Genomic DNA, 20,945 nt, shown 5'->3' with positions numbered 1-20,945 from the left:
GGGCCTGGGAGTCACAGGGTTTGCTGCCATTTGTCTGCCGCATGGGGACAGGGTAGGGGCCTGGGAGTCACAAGCTTTGCTGCTATTTGGTTTTGTTCTCCATCTCCCCCTTTTAGACTGTGAGCCCACTGTTGGGTAGGGACTGTCTCTATATGTTGCCAATTTGTACTTCCCAAGCGCTTAGTACAGTGCTCCACACATAGTAAGCGCTCAATAAATACGATTGCTGATGACAGTGTAGGGGCCTGGGAGTCACAATTTTTGCTGCCATTTATCTGCTGCATGGGGACAGGGTAGGGGCCTGGGAGTCACAGGGTTTGCTGCCATTTGTCTGTTGTAGGGGACAGGGTTGGGGTCTGGGAGTCACAAGGTTTGCTGCCATTTGGTTTTATTCTCTGTCTCCCCCTTTTAGACTGTGAGCCCTCTGTTGGGTAGGGACTGTCTCTATATGTTGCCAATTTGTACTTCCCAAGCGCTTAGTACAGTGCTCCGCACATAGTAAGCGCTCAATAAATCCGATTGCTGATGACAGTGTAGGGGCCTGGGAGTCACAATTTTTGCTGCCATTTATCTGCTGCATGGGGACAGGGTAGGGGCCTGGGAGTCACAGGGTTTGCTGCCATTTGTCTGTTGCATGGGGACAGGGTAGGGGTCTGGGATTCACAAGGTTTGCTGCCATTTGGTTTTATTCTCTGTCTCCCCCTTTTAGACTGTGAGCCCACTGTTGGGTAATTACTGTCTCTATATGTTGCCAATTTTTGCTTCCCAAGCGCTTAGTACAGTGCTCTGCAAATAGTAAGCGCTCAATAAATACAGTTGATGATGACAGAGCACGGGCCTGGGAGTCACAAGGTTTGCTGCCATTTGTCTGCTCTGTAGGGACAGGGTACGGGCCTGGGAGTCACAAGGTTTGCTGCCCTTTGGTTTTGTTCTCTGTCTCCCCCTTTTAGACTGTGAGCCCACTGTTGGGTAGGGACTGTCTCTATATGTTACCAATTTGTACTTCCCAAGCGCTTAGTACAGTGCTCTGCACATAGTAAGCGCTCAATAAATACGATTGATGATGACAGGTTACGGGCCTGGGAGTCACAAGGTTTGCTGCCATTTGTCTGCTGCATGGGGACAGGGTAAGGGCCTGTGAGTCACAAGGTTTGCTGCCATTTGGTTTTATTCTCTGTCTCCCCCTTTTAGACTGTGAGCCCACTGTTGGGTAGGGACTATCTCTATATGTTGCCAATTTTTGCTTCCCAAGCGCTTAGTACAGTGCTCTGCAAATAGTAAGCGCTCAATAAATACAGTTGATGATGACAGGGTACGGGCCTGGGAGTCACAAGGTTTACTGCCCTTTGGTTTTGTTCTCTGTCTCCCCCTTTTAGACTGTGAGCCCACTGTTGGGTAATTACTGTCTCTATATGTTGCCAATTTCTACTTCCCAAGCGCTTAGTACAGTGCTCTGCTCATAGTAAGCGCTCAATAAATACGATTGCTGATGACAGGGTAGGGGCCTGGGAGTCAGAAGGTTTGCTGCCATTTATCTGCTGAATGGAGACAGGGTAGGGGCCTGGGAGTCACAGGGTTTGCTGCCATTTGTCTGCCGCATGGGGACAGGGTAGGGGCCTGGGAGTCACAAGCTTTGCTGCTATTTGGTTTTGTTCTCCATCTCCCCCTTTTAGACTGTGAGCCCACTGTTGGGTAGGGACTGTCTCTATATGTTGCCAATTTGTACTTCCCAAGCGCTTAGTACAGTGCTCCACACATAGTAAGCGCTCAATAAATACGATTGCTGATGACAGTGTAGGGGCCTGGGAGTCACAATTTTTGCTGCCATTTATCTGCTGCATGGGGACAGGGTACGGGCCTGGGAGTCACAGGGTTTGCTGCCATTTGTCTGTTGCATGGGGACAGGGTAGGGGTCTGGGAGTCACAAGGTTTGCTGCCATTTGGTTTTGTTCTCTATCTCCCCCTTTTAGACTGAGAGCCCACTGTTGGGTAGGGACTGTCTCTATATGTTGCCAATTTGTACTTCCCAAGCGCTTAGTACAGTGCTCCGCACATAGTAAGCGCTCAATAAATCCGATTGCTGATGACAGTGTAGGGGCCTGGGAGTCACAATTTTTGCTGCCATTTATCTGCTGCATGGGGACAGGGTAGGGGCCTGGGAGTCACAGGGTTTGCTGCCATTTGTCTGTTGCAGGGGACAGGGTTGGGGTCTGGGATTCACAAGGTTTGCTGCCATTTGGTTTTATTCTCTGTCTCCCCCTTTTAGACTGTGAGCCCTCTGTTGGGTAGGGACTGTCTCTATATGTTGCCAATTTGTACTTCCCAAGCGCTTAGTACAGTGCTCCGCACATAGTAAGCGCTCAATAAATACGATTGCTGATGACAGTGTAGGGGCCTGGGAGTCACAATTTTTGCTGCCATTTATCTGCTGCATGGGGACAGGGTAGGGGCCTGGGAGTCACAGGGTTTGCTGCCATTTGTCTGTTGTAGGGGACAGGGTTGGGGTCTGGGATTCACAAGGTTTGCTGCCATTTGGTTTTATTCTCTGTCTCCCCCTGTTAGACTGTGAGCCCACTGTTGGGTAGGGACTGTCTCTATATATTGCCAATTTTTGCTTCCCAAGCGCTTAGTACAGTGCTCTGCAGATAGTAAGCGCTCAATAAATACAGTTGATGATGACAGGGCACGGGCCTGGGAGTCACAAGGTTTGCTGCCATTTGTCTGCTCTGTAGGGACAGGGTACGGGCCTGGGAGTCACAAGGTTTACTGCCCTTTGGTTTTGTTCTCTGTCTCCCCCTTTTAGGCTGTGAGCCCACTGTTGGGTAATTACTGTCTCTATATGTTGCCAATTTCTACTTCCCAAGCGCTTAGTACAGTGCTCTGCACATAGTAAGCGCTCAATAAATACGATTGATGATGACGGGTTACGGGCCTGGGAGTCACGACGTTTGCTGCAATTTGTCTGCTGCATGGGGACAGGGTAAGGGCCTGTGAGTCACAAGGTTTGCTGCCATTTGGTTTTGTTCTCTGTCTCCCCCTTTTAGACTGTGAGCCCACTGTTGGGTAGGGACTGTCTCTATATGTTACCAATTTGTACTTCCCAAGCGCTTAGTACAGTGCTCTGCAAATAGTAAGCGCTCAATAAATTCGATTGATGATGACAGGGTAGGGGCCTGGGAGTCCCAAAGTTTGCTGCCATTTGGTTTTGTTCTCTGTCTCCCCCTTTTAGACTGTGAGCCCACTGTTGGGTAGGGACTGTCTCTATATGTTGCCAATTTGTACTTCCCAAGCGCTTAGTACAGTGCTCTGCACATAGTAAGCGCTCAATAAATACGATTGATGATGATGATGATGATGGAAGCCTTCAATTCCGGGACTAGTTCCCTTTTTTCATCCCCCTTCCTAGTCCTTTCACACTTAAGTCCATATAATTATAATAACGGCACTTATTAAGCGCTTACTATGTGTAAAGCACTGTTCTAAGCGCTGGGGAGTTTACAAAGTGATCAGGTTGTCCCACAGGGGGCTCACAATCAATCCCCATTTTACAGATGAGGTCACTGAGGCCCAGGGAAGTGAGGTGACTTGCCCGAAGTCACACAGCTGACAATTGGCGGAGCCGGAATTTGAACCCATGACCACTGACTCCAAAGCCTGGGCTCTTTCAAAATACAAAAGTACAAAAGTACAAAATAACAGAGTGGGTAATAATAATAATAATAATAACGATGGCATTTCTTAAGTGCTTACTATGTGCAAAGCACTGTTCTAAGCGCTGGGGGGGATACAAGGTGATTAGGTTGTCCCACGGGGGCTCACTGTCTTCATCCCCATTTGACAGATGAGGGAACTGAGGCCCAGAGAAGTGAAGTGACTTGCCCAAGGTCACACAGCTGACTTGGTGGAGCCGGGATTCGAACCCATGACCACCGACTCCAAAGCCCGGGCTCTTTCCATTGAGCCACGCTGCATATCTATAATTTACTATTTTATATTACTTTTTTTTCTCCCCCTCTGTGAGCTTGTTGTGGGCCGGGAATATGTTTATTGTTCTATTGTACTCTCTCAAGCGCTTAGTACAGTGCTCTGCACGCACTAAGCGCTCAGTAGATACGACTGACTGACTTAGGAGGTGAAAATCGACGTGCCTTTAAAATCCGAATCAGCCAAATCGTATCAAGATCGTATCAAATCGAACCCCTGTAGACCAGAACAGTGCTTGGGACATAGTAAGCGCTTAACAAATGCCATCATTGTCATCAGAAGCTCGTTTTGGGCTAGTAATGCGTCCAGAAGCAGTGTGGCTCAGTGGAAAGAGCCCGGGCTTTGGAGTCAGAGGTCATGGGTTCGAATCCTGGCTCCGCCACTTGCCTGCTGTGTGACTTTGGGCAAGTCACTTCACTTCTCTGCACCTCAGTTCCCTCATCTGGAAAATGGGGATGAAGACTGTGAGCCCCACGTGGGGCAACCTGATCACCTTGTAACCTCCCCAGCGCTTAGGACAGTGCTTTGCACATAGTAAGCGCTTAATAAATGCCATTGTTATTATTATTATTATTATTATTATTATTATTATAGACTGTGAGCCCACTGTTGGGTAGGGGCCGTCTCTATATGTTGCCAACTTGTAATTCCCAAGTGCTTACTTAGTACAGTGCTCTGCACACAGTAAGCGCTTAATAAATGCCATTGTTATTATTATTATTACTCTCTGGGCCTCAGTTCCCTCATCTGGAAAATGGGGATTCGACTGTGAGCCCCCCATGGTACAACCTGATCACCTTGTAACCTCCTTGGCGCTTAGAACATTGCTTTGCACACAGCAAGTGCTTAATAAATGCTATCATTAGTATTATTATTACAAAAACATCTTATCCCTGGCTCTCTTCAGGCATTAATCTTTTCAGGATTCTGCCGCCCACTGAAAATTTATTTTTCAGATTATTTCCCCCGAGGTGCTTACCTTTCTTCAATTTTTACTTTTATTCTTTCCTGTATATCTCTAACCCTTCAGCGTGTTCATAATTTTTCCACCGTCTTCCCTAGCGTACCCTCTCTCTCTCCCCGATTTTCTATCTCCTGAAAATTTCATTAATTTTCTGTTCCCTTCTCTCCCAGTTCATTATGAACAGGTCCAACTCGCCCGCAAACCTCCAGAAACATTTCCTCAATTAATTAGGAGGCCATTCCGCTGCGTCTCGGGCCCGCGAGTCTCCTTTTTCGTTCTTTTGAAACCCACCTGACTTTCTTGCCAGGACTCCAGCAGGCTTCACCCTCTCCCGCACATAATAATAATAATAATAATAATAATAATAATGGCATTTATTATGCGCTTACTATGTGCAAAGCACTGTACTAAGCGCTGGGGAGGTTACAAGGTGATCAGGTTGTCCCATGGGGGGGCTCACAGTCTTAATCCCCATTTTACAGATGCGGTAACTGAGGCCCAGGGAAGTGACTTGCCCAAAGTCCCACAGCTGACAATTGGTGGAGCCGGGATTTGAACCCATGACCTCTGACTCCGAAGCACATTCGGCTAGATTTAGAGACAGCCATTTTCCAACAGAGTTATGGCTCACGGCTCCTTAGGGAAGCAGTGCCCACCTCCTACCAGATATAATAATAATGATGGCATTTGTTAAGCGCTTACTATGTGCAAAGCACTGTTCTAAGCGCTGGGGAGGATACAAGGTGATCAGGTTGTCCCACGTGGGGCTCACAGTCTTCATCCCCATTTTACAGATGAGGGAACTGAGGCACAGAGAAGTGAAGCGGCTTGCCCGAGGTCACACAGCAGACGTGTGGCGGAGCCGGGATTCGAACCCATGACTTCAGACTCCAAAGCCCATGCTCTTTCCACTGAGCCACGCTTGGACCCTTGAAGCCCTTGATATTTATCCCACCCTCAGCTGCACAACACCTCACATCCCTATCTGTGATTTATCTTGAAGTCTGGGAATCGGAGGATGTGGGTTCTTATCCTGCCTTGCTGTGTGACCTTGAGCAAGTCACTGAACTTCTCTGTGCCTCAGCTGTAAATTGGGGATTCCTTACCTGTTCTCCCGCCTACTTAGAGTGCGAGTCCCATGTGGGACAGGGACTGTGTCCGACCTAATTAGCTTATACTTTCCCCGCATCTTAGAACAGCACGTGACACGTAGTAAGTGCTTTACAAATACCATTAAAGAAAAAAAAAGTCCGTCCATCTCCCCTTTCGGACTATAAGCTCCTTGTGGGCAGGGAATACGTTTACCGACTCTGTCGCAGTCCACTTTCCCAAGTGCTTAGTACAGTCCCCCCGCTCCAGACTGTAAGCTCATCGTGGACAGGGATTGTGTCTGTTTTATTGTTGTATTGGACTCTCCCAAGTGCTTAGTACACTGCTCTGCACACAGTGAGTGCTCAATACATACGATTGAATTGAATGAATGAATGCCCTGCATACAGTGAGTGCTCAATAAATACGATTGAATTGAATGAATGAATGCCCTGCATACAGTGAGTGCTCAATAAGTACGATTGAATTGAATGAATGAATGCCCTGCATACAGTGAGTGCTCAATAAGTACGATTGAATTGAATGAATGAATGCCCTGCATACAGTGAATGCTCAATAAATACGATTGAATTGAATGAATGAATGCCCTGCATACAGTGAGTGCTCAATAAATATGATTGAATTGAATGAATGAATGCCCTGCATACAGTGAGTGCTCAATAAATACAATTGAATTGAATGAATGAATGAATGCCCTGCATACAGTGAGTGCTCAATAAATACGATTAAATTGAATGAATGAATGCCTTGCATACGCGTGCTCAATAAATACGATTGAATTGAATGAATGAATGCCCTGCATACACTGAGTGCTCAATAAATATGATTGAATTGAATGAATGAATGCCCTGCATACAGTGAGTGCTCAATAAATACGATTGAATTGAATGAATGAATGCCCTGCATACGAGTGCTCAATAAATACAATTGAATTGAATGAATGAATGCCCTGCATACGCAAGCTCAATAAATATGATTGAATTGAATGAATGAATGCCCTGCATACAGTGAGTGCTCAATAAATACGATTGAATTGAATGAATGAATGAATGCCCTGCATACAGTGAGTGCTCAATAAATCCGATTGAATTGAATGAATGAATGCCCTGCAGGCGGTAAGCGCTCAATAAATACCACTGATTGACTGATCGTAATTCTTTTGCCAACTTTCGACAAGCCCATTTGGATGGTTTGACCATTTCTTACTAAAGACTGATCCAGATACAGCACCGCCGACTTGAAGAAGTTCAACCCTGACGGATTTTTCTACGTTCTTTGGAATTTGCAGATGGTGGATCTCCCTAAGGAACCCCCCAAATCAAAAAAGCCAGCTCCTGTGTTCTTGTCAAAAACAGAAAAGAAGATTCCAGTGGCCATCCAGGTAATGATAATAATAATAACAATAATAATGATAGTAATAATAGTGTTTATTAACAACAATAATAATGATATATTAAGTAATACTATGTACCAAGCACTGGGGTAGATACAGGGTAACCACGTGGGGCTCCCAGTCTTCACCCCCATTTTACAGAGGAGGTAACTGAGGCACAAAGAAGTGAAGTGACTTGCCCAAGGTCACACAGCAGACAGGTGGCGGAGCCGGGATTAGAACCCACGTCCTCTGACTCCCAAGCCCAGGTTTTTCCACTAAGCCACGCTGCTTCTCTGGCTTGTACCTAACAGTGCTTAGAACAGTGTTTGACACATAATAAGCTCTGAACAAATACCATCTATATATGGTATGGTATTCAATGTACTATATATTCAATCGTATTATATATTTATTTATTGTACCATATATATATATGGACTATATATGGTACAATAAATAAATATGAATAAATATATATATATATATATATAGTATTTGTTCAGAGCTTATTATGTGTCAAACACTGTTCTAAGCACTGTTAGGTACAAGTCAGAGAAGCAGCGTGGCTCAGTGGAAAGAGCCCGGGCTTTGAAGTCAGAGGTCATGGGTTCGAATCCCCACTCCACCAATTGTCAGCTGGGTGACTTTGGGCAAGTCACTTCACTTCTCCGGGCCTCAGTTCCCTCATCTGGAAAATGGGGATTAAGACTGAGAGCCCTCTGTGGGACAACTTGATCACCCTGTAACCTCCCGAGCGCTTAGAACAGTGCTTTTCACATAGCAAGTGCTTAATAAATGCCAGCATCATCATTATTATTATTATTAAATCATTCAATTCAATAATAATTAATTCATTATATATACATGTTCCTTCAGCTCCTGAAAATTCCTAACAGAAGGACCATTAGTCTGTAATGATTAATTTGACTTCACAGACAAATCAGACTTTGTCTGTAATGATGACCAGATGCTCAAAAACGTAAACTTCTAGTCCTGTTGAACATATGACTGCGTTTGCCGTGCCAGTGAGTAAATGAGTACAATATTGCAGCCCGTAATATTATTTATGAAAACAAGTTCCGATGGAAATACAGAGGGCTCCGTAAAACAGGGAAAATGGGGGCGATGCGCTTCTCGCGCGGATTTTACTGTGCCACATTTACTGTCAAGGAGGAAGTAATTTGTAGGAACTAATTGGAAAGAAGTGAAGTCGCATTTTGCCGACGAAGTCAGTGGTGTATTGATGTTGAAATGAGCGTTTTCACCCGGGCGGACGAGCGGTTCATTTAGTCACGTACGCCTCCGAGACGATCAGGTCTTCGATCGGGAAATTAGAAGTCGTAGATGTCTTGGGCACCGCCTCCGCCGACTCTCCACTCACCAAGGTCTTGTCTTGTGCCTTTGAATCGTCTCCGGCCCACAGAGATGCCACGGACGCATCTCTCTGAGAACGTCCCACTCTCCATCTGCCATCGGGTAGTGGATCCAGAGAGTTTTCTCGGGTCCAGAAAGTGGTAATCCATCTTTCTGGTAATCCAGAAGTGGTTTACCATCTCCACCTTCCGCGCATTCAACTTGAGCCTCCTCCCTCGCCTCCCGTGTCGCGGCTGCCCAGCACGGGGGGATTTTGGGCTTGTATCGGACGGCCTTCCCCTCGCTAGCCACTGGGCAAGCTACGGATGGAATGGGCAGGCCTCTGCTTGACTCTCCCTCCCGTAGTCGAGACTGGTAAGCGCTTAGTACAGTGCTCTGCACATAGTAAGCGCTCAATAAATATGATTGATGATGATGGTAGAGGACTGGAAACTCTCCAGGTGCCACCCTGAGAGGGGACTTACGTACCGGGCATCAAAGATTTTAGAGTCCAGAGCAGAATTTGGATAGAACTCAGATGTTTCCAAACACTTAATAATAATAATGGCATTTATTAAGCACTTACTACATGCAAAGCACCGTTCTAAGCGCTGGGGAGGTTACAAGGTGATCAGGTTGTCCCACGGAGGGCTCACGGTCTTCACCCCCATTTTACAGATGAGGTCACTGAGGCCCAGAGAAGTGAAGTGACTTGCCCACAGTCACACGGCGGACAAGTGGCGGAGCCGGGATTTGAACCCATAACCCCTGACTCCAAAGCCCGGGCTCTTTTCCACTGAGCCACGCTGCATCTCACATGGGAAACATCGTGGCCTAGTGGGAAGTGCCTGGGCCTGGGAGCTGAGGACCTGGGTTCTAATCCCTGCCCCACCATTTTTCTGCTGTGGGACGCTGGGCATTTTTAAATAAAGCGTATTTATTGAGCGCTTACTGTGTGCAGAGCACTGGACTAGGCGCTTGGGAAGTCCAAGTTGGCAATATATAGAGACGGTCCCTACCCAACAGTGGGCTCACAGTCTACAGGAATAATGATGGCATTTATTAAGCACTTACTATGTGCAAAGCACTGTTCTAAGTGCTGGGGAGGTTACGAGGTGATCAGGTTGTCCCATGGGGGGCTCACAGTCTTAATCCCCATTTTACAGATGAGGGAACCGAGGCACAGAGAAGTCATTTGACTTCTCTGTGCCTCAGGTCTCTCATCTGTAAAGTGGGAGAACTGTGAGCCCCATGTGAGTCAGGGACTGTATCCGAGTTGACTGTGGGATTTGTTCATTCATTCAATCATACTTATTGAGCGCTTATTGTGTGCAGAGCACTGCACTAAGCGCTTACAGACAGGGACTCGGAAGTGCTCAGGATCCCGGATCCCGGATCCCGGATTCCATCTAGGAACAGAATTTGAGAGGTGCTTTTGGCCTAGGGCTGGTCTGGGTACAGTCTCTTCTGTCGTTCACCCATTCATTCGGTTGTATTTACTGAGCGCTTACTGTGTGCAGAGCACTGTAGTAAACACTTGGGAGAGTACAATATAACAATGAGCAGACACGTTCCCTGCCCACAACGAGCTTCATTAACACTGTGGGTGGAAATCAGGGCAGCAGCTTCTAGTTCAGGGAGCGGGTGGCCACTTCCCTGCTGTGTGACCCTGGAAAAGTTGCTTCATTTCTCCACACCTTGGTTTTCTCAGCTGTAAAACGGGGATTACGTACCCGTGCTCACTCCCTTTTAGAATGTTAACCGCATTTTACTTGTACATATTTACTCTTCTATTTATTTTGTTAATGACACGCATACAGCTATAATTCCATTTATTCTGACGATTTTGACACCTGTCTACGTGTTTTGTTTGTTGTCTGTCTCTCCCTTCTAGACCGTGAGCCCATTGTTGGGTAGGGACCGTCTCTCTAGGTTGCCGACTTGTACTTCCCAAGCGCTTAGTACAGTGCTGTGCACACAGTAAGCGCTCAATAAATACGATTGAAAGAATGAATGCGGGACAGGGGCTGTGTCTCATCTGATTGTATTGTATCTACCCCAGCGTTTAATGCAGCGCCCTTGGTATGTAGTAAGTGCTTCACAAATGCTATTATCATTTTGCAGAGTTTTAAAGGAAACCGCTTTTGGTCGTGACCTCACTAAAGGCCTGCTGTTTCTTCTCTCTCCTGCTTCAAAGCCATACCAAAGGCCCATCTCCTCCAAGAGGCCTTCCCTGACTAAGCCCTCCTTTCCTCTTCCCCCACTCCCGTCTGCGTCGCCCTGACTTGCTCCCTTGATTCTTCCCCCCGTCCCAGCCCCACACCACTTATGCCTTAATCTGTCATTTATTGATTTCTATTAATGCCTGTCTCCCCCTCTAGACTATAACCTCATTGTGGGCAGGGAAGGTGTCTGCTTATTGTTATAGTGTTCATTCCCAAGCTCTCAGTACAGCGCTCTGCACACAGTATGCGCTCAATAAATACGATTGAATGAATGAGTGAAAAGATGTGTTGCCTCAGAGCTCTATCAGGGTTTATTCACATCCATTCAAGTCTTATTGTTCATATTTCTTCCCCAGAAAACGTGTAAGTTAAAAAACCCCGTATGTACATTCGCGATTCACACGCAGCTGCCGGAAACATTGTGGCTGCAGTTTCAGTGCGCTGAGCCGGAAAGGCCAATGCCAATAGCCAGCGGTCACCCAGAAAAACGTCGCCTTCCGGCCCCTCACTCGGCCGCCACGCATCCTCCTCAGCAGCCGTTCCCTTGGTCGTTTCTCCGTCCCAATGAAGATGGCAATCCATGTCATTCGGCCTTGCCGTTTGGTCGGGAGACTCATTTTCCAAGGTAATGAAGTTTGACACCTCAATGGATAATGCAGGGACTCTTCAGAATGGGCTGTGAATCCAGTGGCGGCACGACAGTCCAGGCTCTCCATCCCCCGGATGTTCCGGGCCAGCCTAGTTGGCTACTGGGAAGAGCTGCAGAGGGAGATTTTCCTCCTTTTCTTTTTCCTTTTCCTTTCTTTCCTTTTTTTCTTTTCTCTTATTCCTTTTCTTTCCTTTTTTTTCTTTTTCATTCCTTTCCTTCCCTTCCCTTCCCTTCCCTTTCCCTTCCCTTCCCTTCCCTCCCTTCCCCTCCCCTCCCCTCCCTTCCCTTCCCTCCCTTCCCCTCCCCTCCCTTCCCTCCCTTCCCCTCCCTTCCCCTCCCTTCCCTTCCCTTCTCTTCCCTTCCCTCCTCCCCTCCCCTCCCCTCGCCTCCCCCCTCCCCTCCCTTCCCTTCCCTTCCCTTCTCTCTTCTCTTCTATTCTCTTCTCTTCTCTTCTCTTCTCTTCTCTTCTCTTCTCTTCTTCTCTTCTCTTCTCTTCTCTTCTCTTCTCTTCTCTTCTCTTCTCTTCTCTTCTCTTCTCTTCTCTTCTCTTCTCTTCTCTTCTCTTTTCTCTTCTCTTCCCTTCCCTCCTCCCCTCCCCTCTCTCTTCTCTTCTCTTCTCTTCTCTTCTCTTCTCTTCTCTTCTCTTCTCTTCTCTTCTCTTCTCTTCTCTTCTCTTCTCTTCTCTTCTCTTCTCTTCCCTTCTCTTCTCTTCTCTTCTCTCCTCTCCTCTATTCTCTTCTCTTCTCTTCTCTTCTCTTCTCTTCTCTTCTCTTCTCTTTTCTTCTCTTCTCTCCTCTCTTCTCCTCTCCTCTCCGCTCCGCTCCGCTCCTCTCCACTCTTTCCTCCCCTCCCCTTCCTCCCTTCCTTCCTTCCTTCTTCCCCTCCCCTTTCTTCCCCTCTCCTTCCTTTCCTCTCCTGTCCCTTACCTCTTTTCTTCTTTACATGGTATTTGTTAAGCCCTCACTATGTGTCAAACACCGTTCTAAGCCCTAGGCTAGGTGCCAGGTAATTAGGCCGGACACACAGTCCCTGTCCTGCCCGGGGCTCACAATCGTTTCCCATGATTTGATGCCAGAGGTTAATAAACAGATACAAAGAAGGCCTGAAATGATACCAAAACAAATGGAAGCAGTGTAGTACCTAGTGGCTAGAGCACAGGCCTGAGAGTCAGAAGGACTTAGGTTCTGATCCGAATTCCACCACTTGCCAGCTGGGTGACCTTGTGTGCGTCACTTCACTTCCCTGGGCCTCAGTTCCCTTATCTGTAAAATGGGGATGAAGACCCTGAGCCCCATGTGGGACGTGAACTGTGTCAAATCCGATTAGCTTATATCTACCCAAGTGCTTAGTACAGTGTCAGGCGTATAATGAGCACTTAACAAGTACCTTAGGAAAAAAAAAACAGAATTTGGGGGTGGGGGGAAGAATAAATCAATCAATAATGGTATTTATTGCGCACTTACTGTGTATAGAGTAATGTACCAACCACTTGGGAGAGTACAATATAACAATATATAATAAAATGAGAAAGAAGGAGAATGAATGAGTCTTCTCTCTCCTGCTTCAAAGCCATACCAAAGGTCCATCTCCTCCAAGAGGCCTTCCCTGACTAAGCCCTCCTTTCCTCTTCTCCCACTCCCTTCTGCGTCGCCCTGACTTGCTCCCTTGATTTTTCCCCCCATCCCAGCCCCACACCACTTATGACTGTATCTGTCATTTAATGATTTCTATTAATAGACTGTGAGCCCACTGTTGGGTAGGGACCATCTCTATATGTTGCCAACTTGGACTTCCCAAGCGCTTAGTACAGCGCTCTGCACACAGTAAGTGCTCAATAAATATGATTGAATGAATGAATGAATGAATGAACGAATGAGCCACTTAACCTTTCTGGACTTGGGTTTATTTTATTTTGTTAATATGTTTTGTTTTGTTGTCTGTCTCCCCCTTCTAGACTGTGAGCCCACTGTTGGGTAGGGACCGTCTCTATATGTTGCCGACTTGGACTTCCCAAGCGCTTAGTACAGTGCTCTGCACACAATAAGTGCTCAATAAATACGATTGAATGAATTAATGAATTAATTAATGTCTGTCTCCCCCTCTACACTGTAACCTCTCGGTGTAGGCATGGCCTAATAGTAACTGTGGCATTTGTTAAGCTCTTACTATGTGCTAAATGTTGGAGTAGATACAAGATAATCAGGTTCCATGTGGAAGGGGAAGTAGGAGGAGGATTTTGACCCCTGTCTACATGTTTCGTTTTGTTGTCCGTCTCGCCCTTCTAGACTGTGAGCCCGTTGTTGGGTAAGGACTGTCTCTATATGTTGCAAACTTGGACTTCCCAAGCGCTTAGTACAGTGCTCTGCACACAGTAAGCGCTCACTAAATATAATTGAATGAACGAATGAATGAGGGGAAAACAGGTCTTGAATCCCCATTTTGCAGAGTGGATCTGACCTGAATTATCTTGTATCTACCCCAGCGCGGAGTATATAATAAGCGTTTAACAAATATCACAATCCACTATTGGTAATGTGGCTTGATGAAAGAAAGTCCTCCCTAGTTAACTTTTGGAAAGCACTCCAAAGGAAAGCAGTCTTTCCTCACAATGTTCACGTGACATTATGCTTAAAAGATTGGCCTTTTGATCAATCAATCAATCAATTGTATTTATTGAGCACTTACTGTGTGCAGAGCACTGTACTAAGTGCTTGGGAAGTACAAGTTGACAACATATAGAGACGGTCCCTACCCAACAGCGGACTCACAGTCTAGAAGGAATAATTTTGATATAAGGAATTTATCTTCCAGTTGGAGCGTCTTGGAATACATTTGGTCAAAGATAGTTAGGTACGTTCATTCAACCTTGTAAACTCTAGGAAAAGAAATCTTGCTTTTGTAAGTTACCAGAAAAGTTAAATGATGTTCTGACAGAATTTCTGTTTTGTTGAAAACATCCATTTTGTAGTCATCTTCTCCTCCCCCAAATCAGAAGTCTAAGCATGTGATAATTGACCGTGTTGTAATTTATAAGCGAGCGGTCATATAATCAAAAAGTAAGTTTTCAAAAATTGTTTTTATAGGTACTGAAATAGTCAACTCTCAGTGTTGAAAGCAGAGAGAATAGATTCATTAAAACAATAACTCCCACTGAACTTTAGAAAATTTAAAGTTCGAATCAATTTTGTATTCCTTTATATTAATGAGAAGTTCTGGTTCACTGCCATAAGACAATTAATAGTGTACTGAGCTGCAGAAGAAGACCTAATTAAATCGACTCTTTTATGGATAGTAAAGCACCTTTGATATATTACAGCTGTAGGAGGATTGCTTGCAAATAGTTTTGCTACCTTGCCACTGGATTTCTGGGTCACTAAAATATGATCACGCTGACAAAGATGATATCATATGGCAGGCGTTCTTAGATTTGAAAATAGCAGAGATAGCGGATGTGGTTCTCGGAAATTACTCTGGCCTCTGATACCGTCTTGGACTTTGGAAGGTCCCTTGTTGGGAAGTTGGGAGACTTTAAAAACATCCCTTACCTCTACCTGGTCAGTGAATTATAAAAAGTGGACCGGTGAACTCTAAACGTCCCTTTCCTCCTGGAACTTTTTTGCATTTTCATTTTTCTGGGATACTTGGGAAGGTTTAAGGAATTGCTGAGTGTTGCAGTCACTCTTTTTTCACTCTGTGAAGCAGAATCCTTATTGAGCCGGAAACTTTGGTCCCAAGGTTCCCAGGGTTTCTGCCTTCTGGGATTGCGCGGCTCGAAGCGACTAAGAGGAAAACAGCAAATTTCCTGACGAAGGAAAGCTAGACGGTTTGCTAAATTACCTTTGCCTCGCTTATCGGAGATCTGACGGGAACTTTTAACTCGCATCACCAAGTTTTGTCAAAATATGGGTGCAGTGATCCGGGGAAAGGCAGAACATTGGACGTGGATCTAGAATTTCATAACGCTCAGCCTCAATCACCCTCAGAAAGGACGCGTTCCGGCCTAGAGAATTAGGCTTTTAAAAAAAATTAGTATCTGTTCAGTGCTTATTATGTGCCGACACTGTACTAAACGCTGGGGTAGATACAAGCTAATAATAATAATTATGGGGTTTGTTAAGTGCTTACTATGTGTCAGACACTGTACTAAGCGCTGGGGTGGATTCAAGCAAGTCGGGTTGGACGCTGTCCCTGTCCCACGTGAGGCTCGCGGTCTCAATCCCCATTTTACAGAGGAGGTAACCGAGGCCCAGAAAATCAATCAATCAATCAATCGTATTTATTGAGGGCTTACTGTGGGCAGAGCACTGTACTAAGCGCTTGGGAAGTACAAGTTGGCAACATATAGAGACAGTCCCTAAAAGTCTAAAAGACTGAAAAGTGAAGTGACTTGCCCAAGATCACACAGCAGACAAGTGGCAGAGCCGGGATCCCCATTTTGCGGTTGAGGAAACTGAGGCACAGAGAAGCAAAGTGACATACCCAAGGTTCCACAGCAGCCAAACGGTGGAGCCAAGATTAGGACTCGGGGCTTCGGAGTCCGAGCTTGTGCTCTTTCCCCTTTACGGCATACAGTCTCCACCTGGAAATTAGGACCCCAGCCCGACCTCACGGAGATATTAATGGAGAGAGGAGGGGAGTGAGGGGGCTTGGAAATCTTGGAGAACTTGGGCAAGTCACGGAACCTCTACCTCATCTGGAAAATGGGGGTTGAGATCGTGAGCCCTGCGTGGGACAGGGATGAAGTCCATCTATCCCAGCATTTAGTGCCGTGCCTGGCACATCATAACCATTTATCAAATTCCATTTTTTGAAAACCTGGATTTCCGTGGTAGCATTATCATTGCACAGAATCCATGCAAATGCACATTAATTGAGAACTGATTATCTTGAAATCGTACTTTCATGTATTCTACCCCGCGTGGTGTTTCGTTTGACCTTTAATTTAGTGCAAAGCATGCCTTAATATTTGAGTGCTTGATTAGAATTAACGGATCGTTTTAAAATTGTTACCTTTCATTTTTCCAACTGAGACTGGTTTAACTGAAACTACAAATTATGCCTGAAAATCCTGCAGATTTGCAATGATAATTTTTTTTTAAGATTTTTGATTAAAAGATAGCGACTGGAATCAGAAAACAACCTGAAAGCTACATGATTGGGACCATTTTAATTTTTTATCAACCCACTCATCTAAATTTAAAATATGTTCCCTTTTACTTTAAATTCAGTATCAGAGTCTACTGAAGATCTTCGTTCCTTTAAACTTTCTGACTCTTCTACTCTTTCCTCTCTGGGAGTCTCATGATTTGTTAAGTCCCGAAAATCTGAGCTGGAATTCTTCCTCTTAGAATAAGGTCACTGTCTCTGCACTTCTGCAGTCACTGTACCGTTGTTCTTCCCGAGCGCTTAGTACAGTGCTCTGCACACAGTAAGCGCTCAATAAATACGATTGACTGAATGGAGTTCCAACCATTTGTACAGATTTATTATTACTCTATTTTAATAATAATGATGGCATTTGTTAAGCGCCTACTATGTGCAAAGCACTGTTCTAAGCGCTGAAATTTTACTTGTACATATTTACTATTCTATTTATTTTATTTTGTGAATACGTTTTGTTTTGTTGTCTGTCTCCCCCTTCTAGACTGTGAGCCCGCTGTCGGGTAGGGCCCGTCTCTATATGTTGTCAACTTGGACTTCCCAAGCGCTTAGTACAGTGCTCTGCGCACAGTAAGCGCTCAATAAGTACGATTGAATGAATGAATGAGTGAATCAACCTGTAATCAATCAACCAGTGGAATTTATTGAGGTCTTCCCATGTGCAGAACAGTGTACTAAGCGGTTGGGAGAGTATAATGCTATCAGAGCTGGTAGACATGTTCCCTGCAGCTGTGTGACTTTGGGCCAGTCACTTCACTTCTCTGGGCCTCAGTTTCCTCGTCTGTAAAATGGGGATGAAGACTGTGAGCCCCCCGGGGGACAACCTGATCACCTTGTAGCCTCCCCAGCGCTTAGAACAGTGCTTTGCACATAGTAAGCACTTAATAAATGCCATTATCATCAATCATCAATCGTATTTATTGAGCGCTTACTGTGTGCAGAGCACTGTACTAAGCGCTTGGGAAGTACATTGTTATTATTATTATTATTATTATGTTACTCACTGGCTGGAGAGGGAACTGTAGGAATTTTTGAACTTGGATTTGTACTCTTTATTAACCGCTACAGCACTTACGCTTTCAGTTGTAATTTATTTTAATGCCCGTCTCCCCCTCTAGACTGTAAGCTCCTCGTAGGCAAGGAGCATGTCTACCCACTCTGTTTTCTTGTGCTCTCCCAAATGCGTAACTCAATGTTCTGCAAACAGTAAGTGCTCAATAAATACCACTAATCGATAGATTGGTGTCAGGAGGGACATGAAGCTAAAATCAAAATCCTCTTCTTATCCATTGGGAAGTACTTCCCAACTGCTACGGCACTTAACGCTTTCAGTTGTAATTTATTTTAATGTCCCTCTCCCCCTCTAGACTGTAAGCTCCTCATAGGCAGGGAGCATGTCTACCGACTCTGTTTTCTTGTGCTCTCCCAAATGCGTAGCACAATGTTCTGCACACAGTAAGTGCTCAATAAATACCACTAATCGATGGATTGGTGTCCGGAGGGACATGAAGCTAGAATCAAAATCCTCTTCTTATCCATTGGGAAGTACTTCGGGTTCGGGATAACTTAGCGTCTTGCAAACTCATGAAAGGCATCTGGTCAACTTCTGCTATCCAGAACCTCCAGTTTCCTGCATCTGTTTGGAGAAGCAGGGTAGCTTAGTGGATAGAGCTCGGACCCGGGCATCAGAAAGACCTGGGTTTTAATTCCGGCTCCACTAATAATAATAATAATAATAATAATAATAATAATAATAATAATAATAATAATATGATAGTATGATGATAGCATGGCTATTATGATGTTATTATGATATAATAATGATTATTTTTATAATAATTATTTTATAGCAATAACAATTATTATCATATAATAATTATATTATAATAATATATTATAAATGTATTATTATTATCCAATAATAATCATGTTAGCATTTATTAAGCGCTTACTATGTGCAAAGCACCATTCTAAGCGCTGGAGAGGTTACAAGGTGATCAGGTTGTCCCATGGGGGGGCTCACAGTCTTAATCCCCATTTTACAGATGAGGTCACTGAGGCCCAGAGAAGTGAAGTGACTTGCCCAAAGTCACACAGCTGGCAATTGGCCGAGCCGGGATTTGAACCCATGACCTCTGACTCCAAAGCCCGTGCTCTTTTCACTGAGCCACGCTGCTTCTGCTTCTCACTGTATGTCTGCTGTGTGACTATGGGCAAGTCAGTTCATTTCTCCGGCTCCGGGTCTCAGTTCCCTCATCTGTAAAATGGGAATTAAGAGTGTGAGCTCTGTGTGGGACAGGGATTGTTTCCAACCCAATTGTCTTGCTTCTACCTCAGTGCTTAGAACGGCACATAGTTAACACTTAACAGGTTCCATAATTATTATTATTATCCACCCCAGTTAGCCCAGTTGAAGGGCTAATTTGGCTCCTCTGTCCTGGCTAATTCTTCTGACTCTCCAGGCTGTGAGTACTCGGAAGACCAGTGGATCGTCAGCATTCATTCAATCGTATTTATTGAGCGCTTACTGTGTGCGGAGCACTGTACTAAGCGCTTGGGAAGCCCAAGTTGGCAACATATAGAGACGGGCCCTACCCAACAGCAGGCTCACAGTCTAGAAGGAGGAGACAGACAACAAAACAAAACATATTAACAAAATAAAAGAAATAGAATAAATATGTACAAGTAAAATAGAGTAATAAATCCATACAAACTTATATACAGGTGCTGTGGGGAGGGGAAGGAGGTAAGGCGGGAGGGATGGGAGGGAAGAGGGAGAGAGGAAGAAGGGGGCTCAGTGTGGGAAGGCCTCCTGGAGGAGGTGAGCTCTCAGTAGGGCTTTGAAGGGAGGATAAAGGAGCTTCTCTAGACTGTCAGTTCACTGTGGGCTGGGAACGTATCTACCCGCTCTGGTGTATTGGACTCTCCCAAGCACTTAGTACAGAGTTCCCTCCCCATCCCCCCGCCCTCCCTCCTTCCCCTCCCCACAGCACCCCTCTATATGTTTGTACAGATTTATTACTCTATTTATTTTACTTGTACATTTTTACTATTCTGTTTATTTTATTTTGTTAACGATGTGCATCTAGCTTTACTTCTGTTTATTCTGATGACTTGCCACCTGTTCACGTGTTTTGTTCTGTTGCCTGTCTCCCCCTTCTAGACTGTGAGCCCACTGTCGGGTAGGGACCGTCTCTAGATGTGGCCGACTTGGACTTCCCAAGCGCTTAGTACAGTGCTCTGCGCACAGTAAGCGCTCAATAAATATGATTGATTGAATGAATGAATGAATGTAAGCACTGAATACCATTGATGGAAATATGATATGATTACATCTTAGGAATTATAATAATTACGGTATTTATTAAGCGCTTACCGTGTGGCAGGAGCTGTTCTAAGCACAGGGGTAGATACAAATATGCCATCTTTCTGTGGTTCGATCTCGTCTGTCTCACCTCCGGCCTCTTGCCCACCGTCCTGCCTCTAGTCTGGAACGTCCTCCCTCCTCCTACCTGACAGACAATGACTCTCTCCACCTTCAAAGCCTTATTGAAGGCCCATCTCCTCCAAGAGGCCTTCCCAGATTAAGCCCCCCTTCCTCTTCTCTCCCTCTCTTCTGCGTCACCCTGACTTGCTCCCTTTATTCATCCCTCGTCCCAGCCCCACAGCACTGATGTCCTAATGCGTCATTTATTTATTTCTATTAACGTCTGTCTCCCCCTCTAGACTGTAAGCTCCCTGTGGGCCGGGAATGTGTCCGTTTATTGTTATAGTGTACTCTCCCAAGTGTTTTTCACACAGTAAGCGTTCAATAAATATGATCGAATGAATGAAGAGTGCTTCCTTACAAAGCCAAGCGGGCTCTCTGGGCTTCTTTGAGCCGAAAGGAGGTCTTCTGTCGGGGAAGGCCCTGCAGCCTTGGGCGGTCAGTGGCGGAGCCTGGAACCCCGGCCTTTCATTCATTCATTCATTCAATCGTATTTATTGAGCGCTTACTGTGTGCGGAGCACTGTACTAAGCGCTTGGGAAGTCCAAGTTGGCAACATCTAGAGACGGTCCCTACCCAACAGTGGGCTCACAGTCTAGAAGGGGGAGACAGACAACAAAACAAAACATGTGGACAGG

General features: G+C 45.4%; 1 protein-coding gene across 2 annotated transcripts in view; it reads left to right on the top strand.

The window, feature by feature from the left end:
* The window catches only part of STPG2 (sperm tail PG-rich repeat containing 2), a 354,184-nt gene that overhangs the window by 58,890 nt on the left and 274,349 nt on the right, over positions 1-20,945 (top strand). For both annotated transcript variants that reach the window (XM_038769335.1, XM_038769336.1), the window contains exon 10: positions 7,347-7,439. In XM_038769335.1, the coding sequence (XP_038625263.1) occupies positions 7,347-7,439 (93 nt within the window). The remainder of the gene's footprint in view (positions 1-7,346; positions 7,440-20,945) is intronic.

Source organism: Tachyglossus aculeatus, chromosome X5 (assembly GCF_015852505.1).
Source record: "Tachyglossus aculeatus isolate mTacAcu1 chromosome X5, mTacAcu1.pri, whole genome shotgun sequence".
NCBI classification, from domain to species: domain Eukaryota; kingdom Metazoa; phylum Chordata; class Mammalia; order Monotremata; family Tachyglossidae; genus Tachyglossus; species Tachyglossus aculeatus.
The sequence above is the reverse complement of the archived record's forward strand: the minus strand, read 5'-3'. Positions and strand labels throughout refer to the sequence as shown.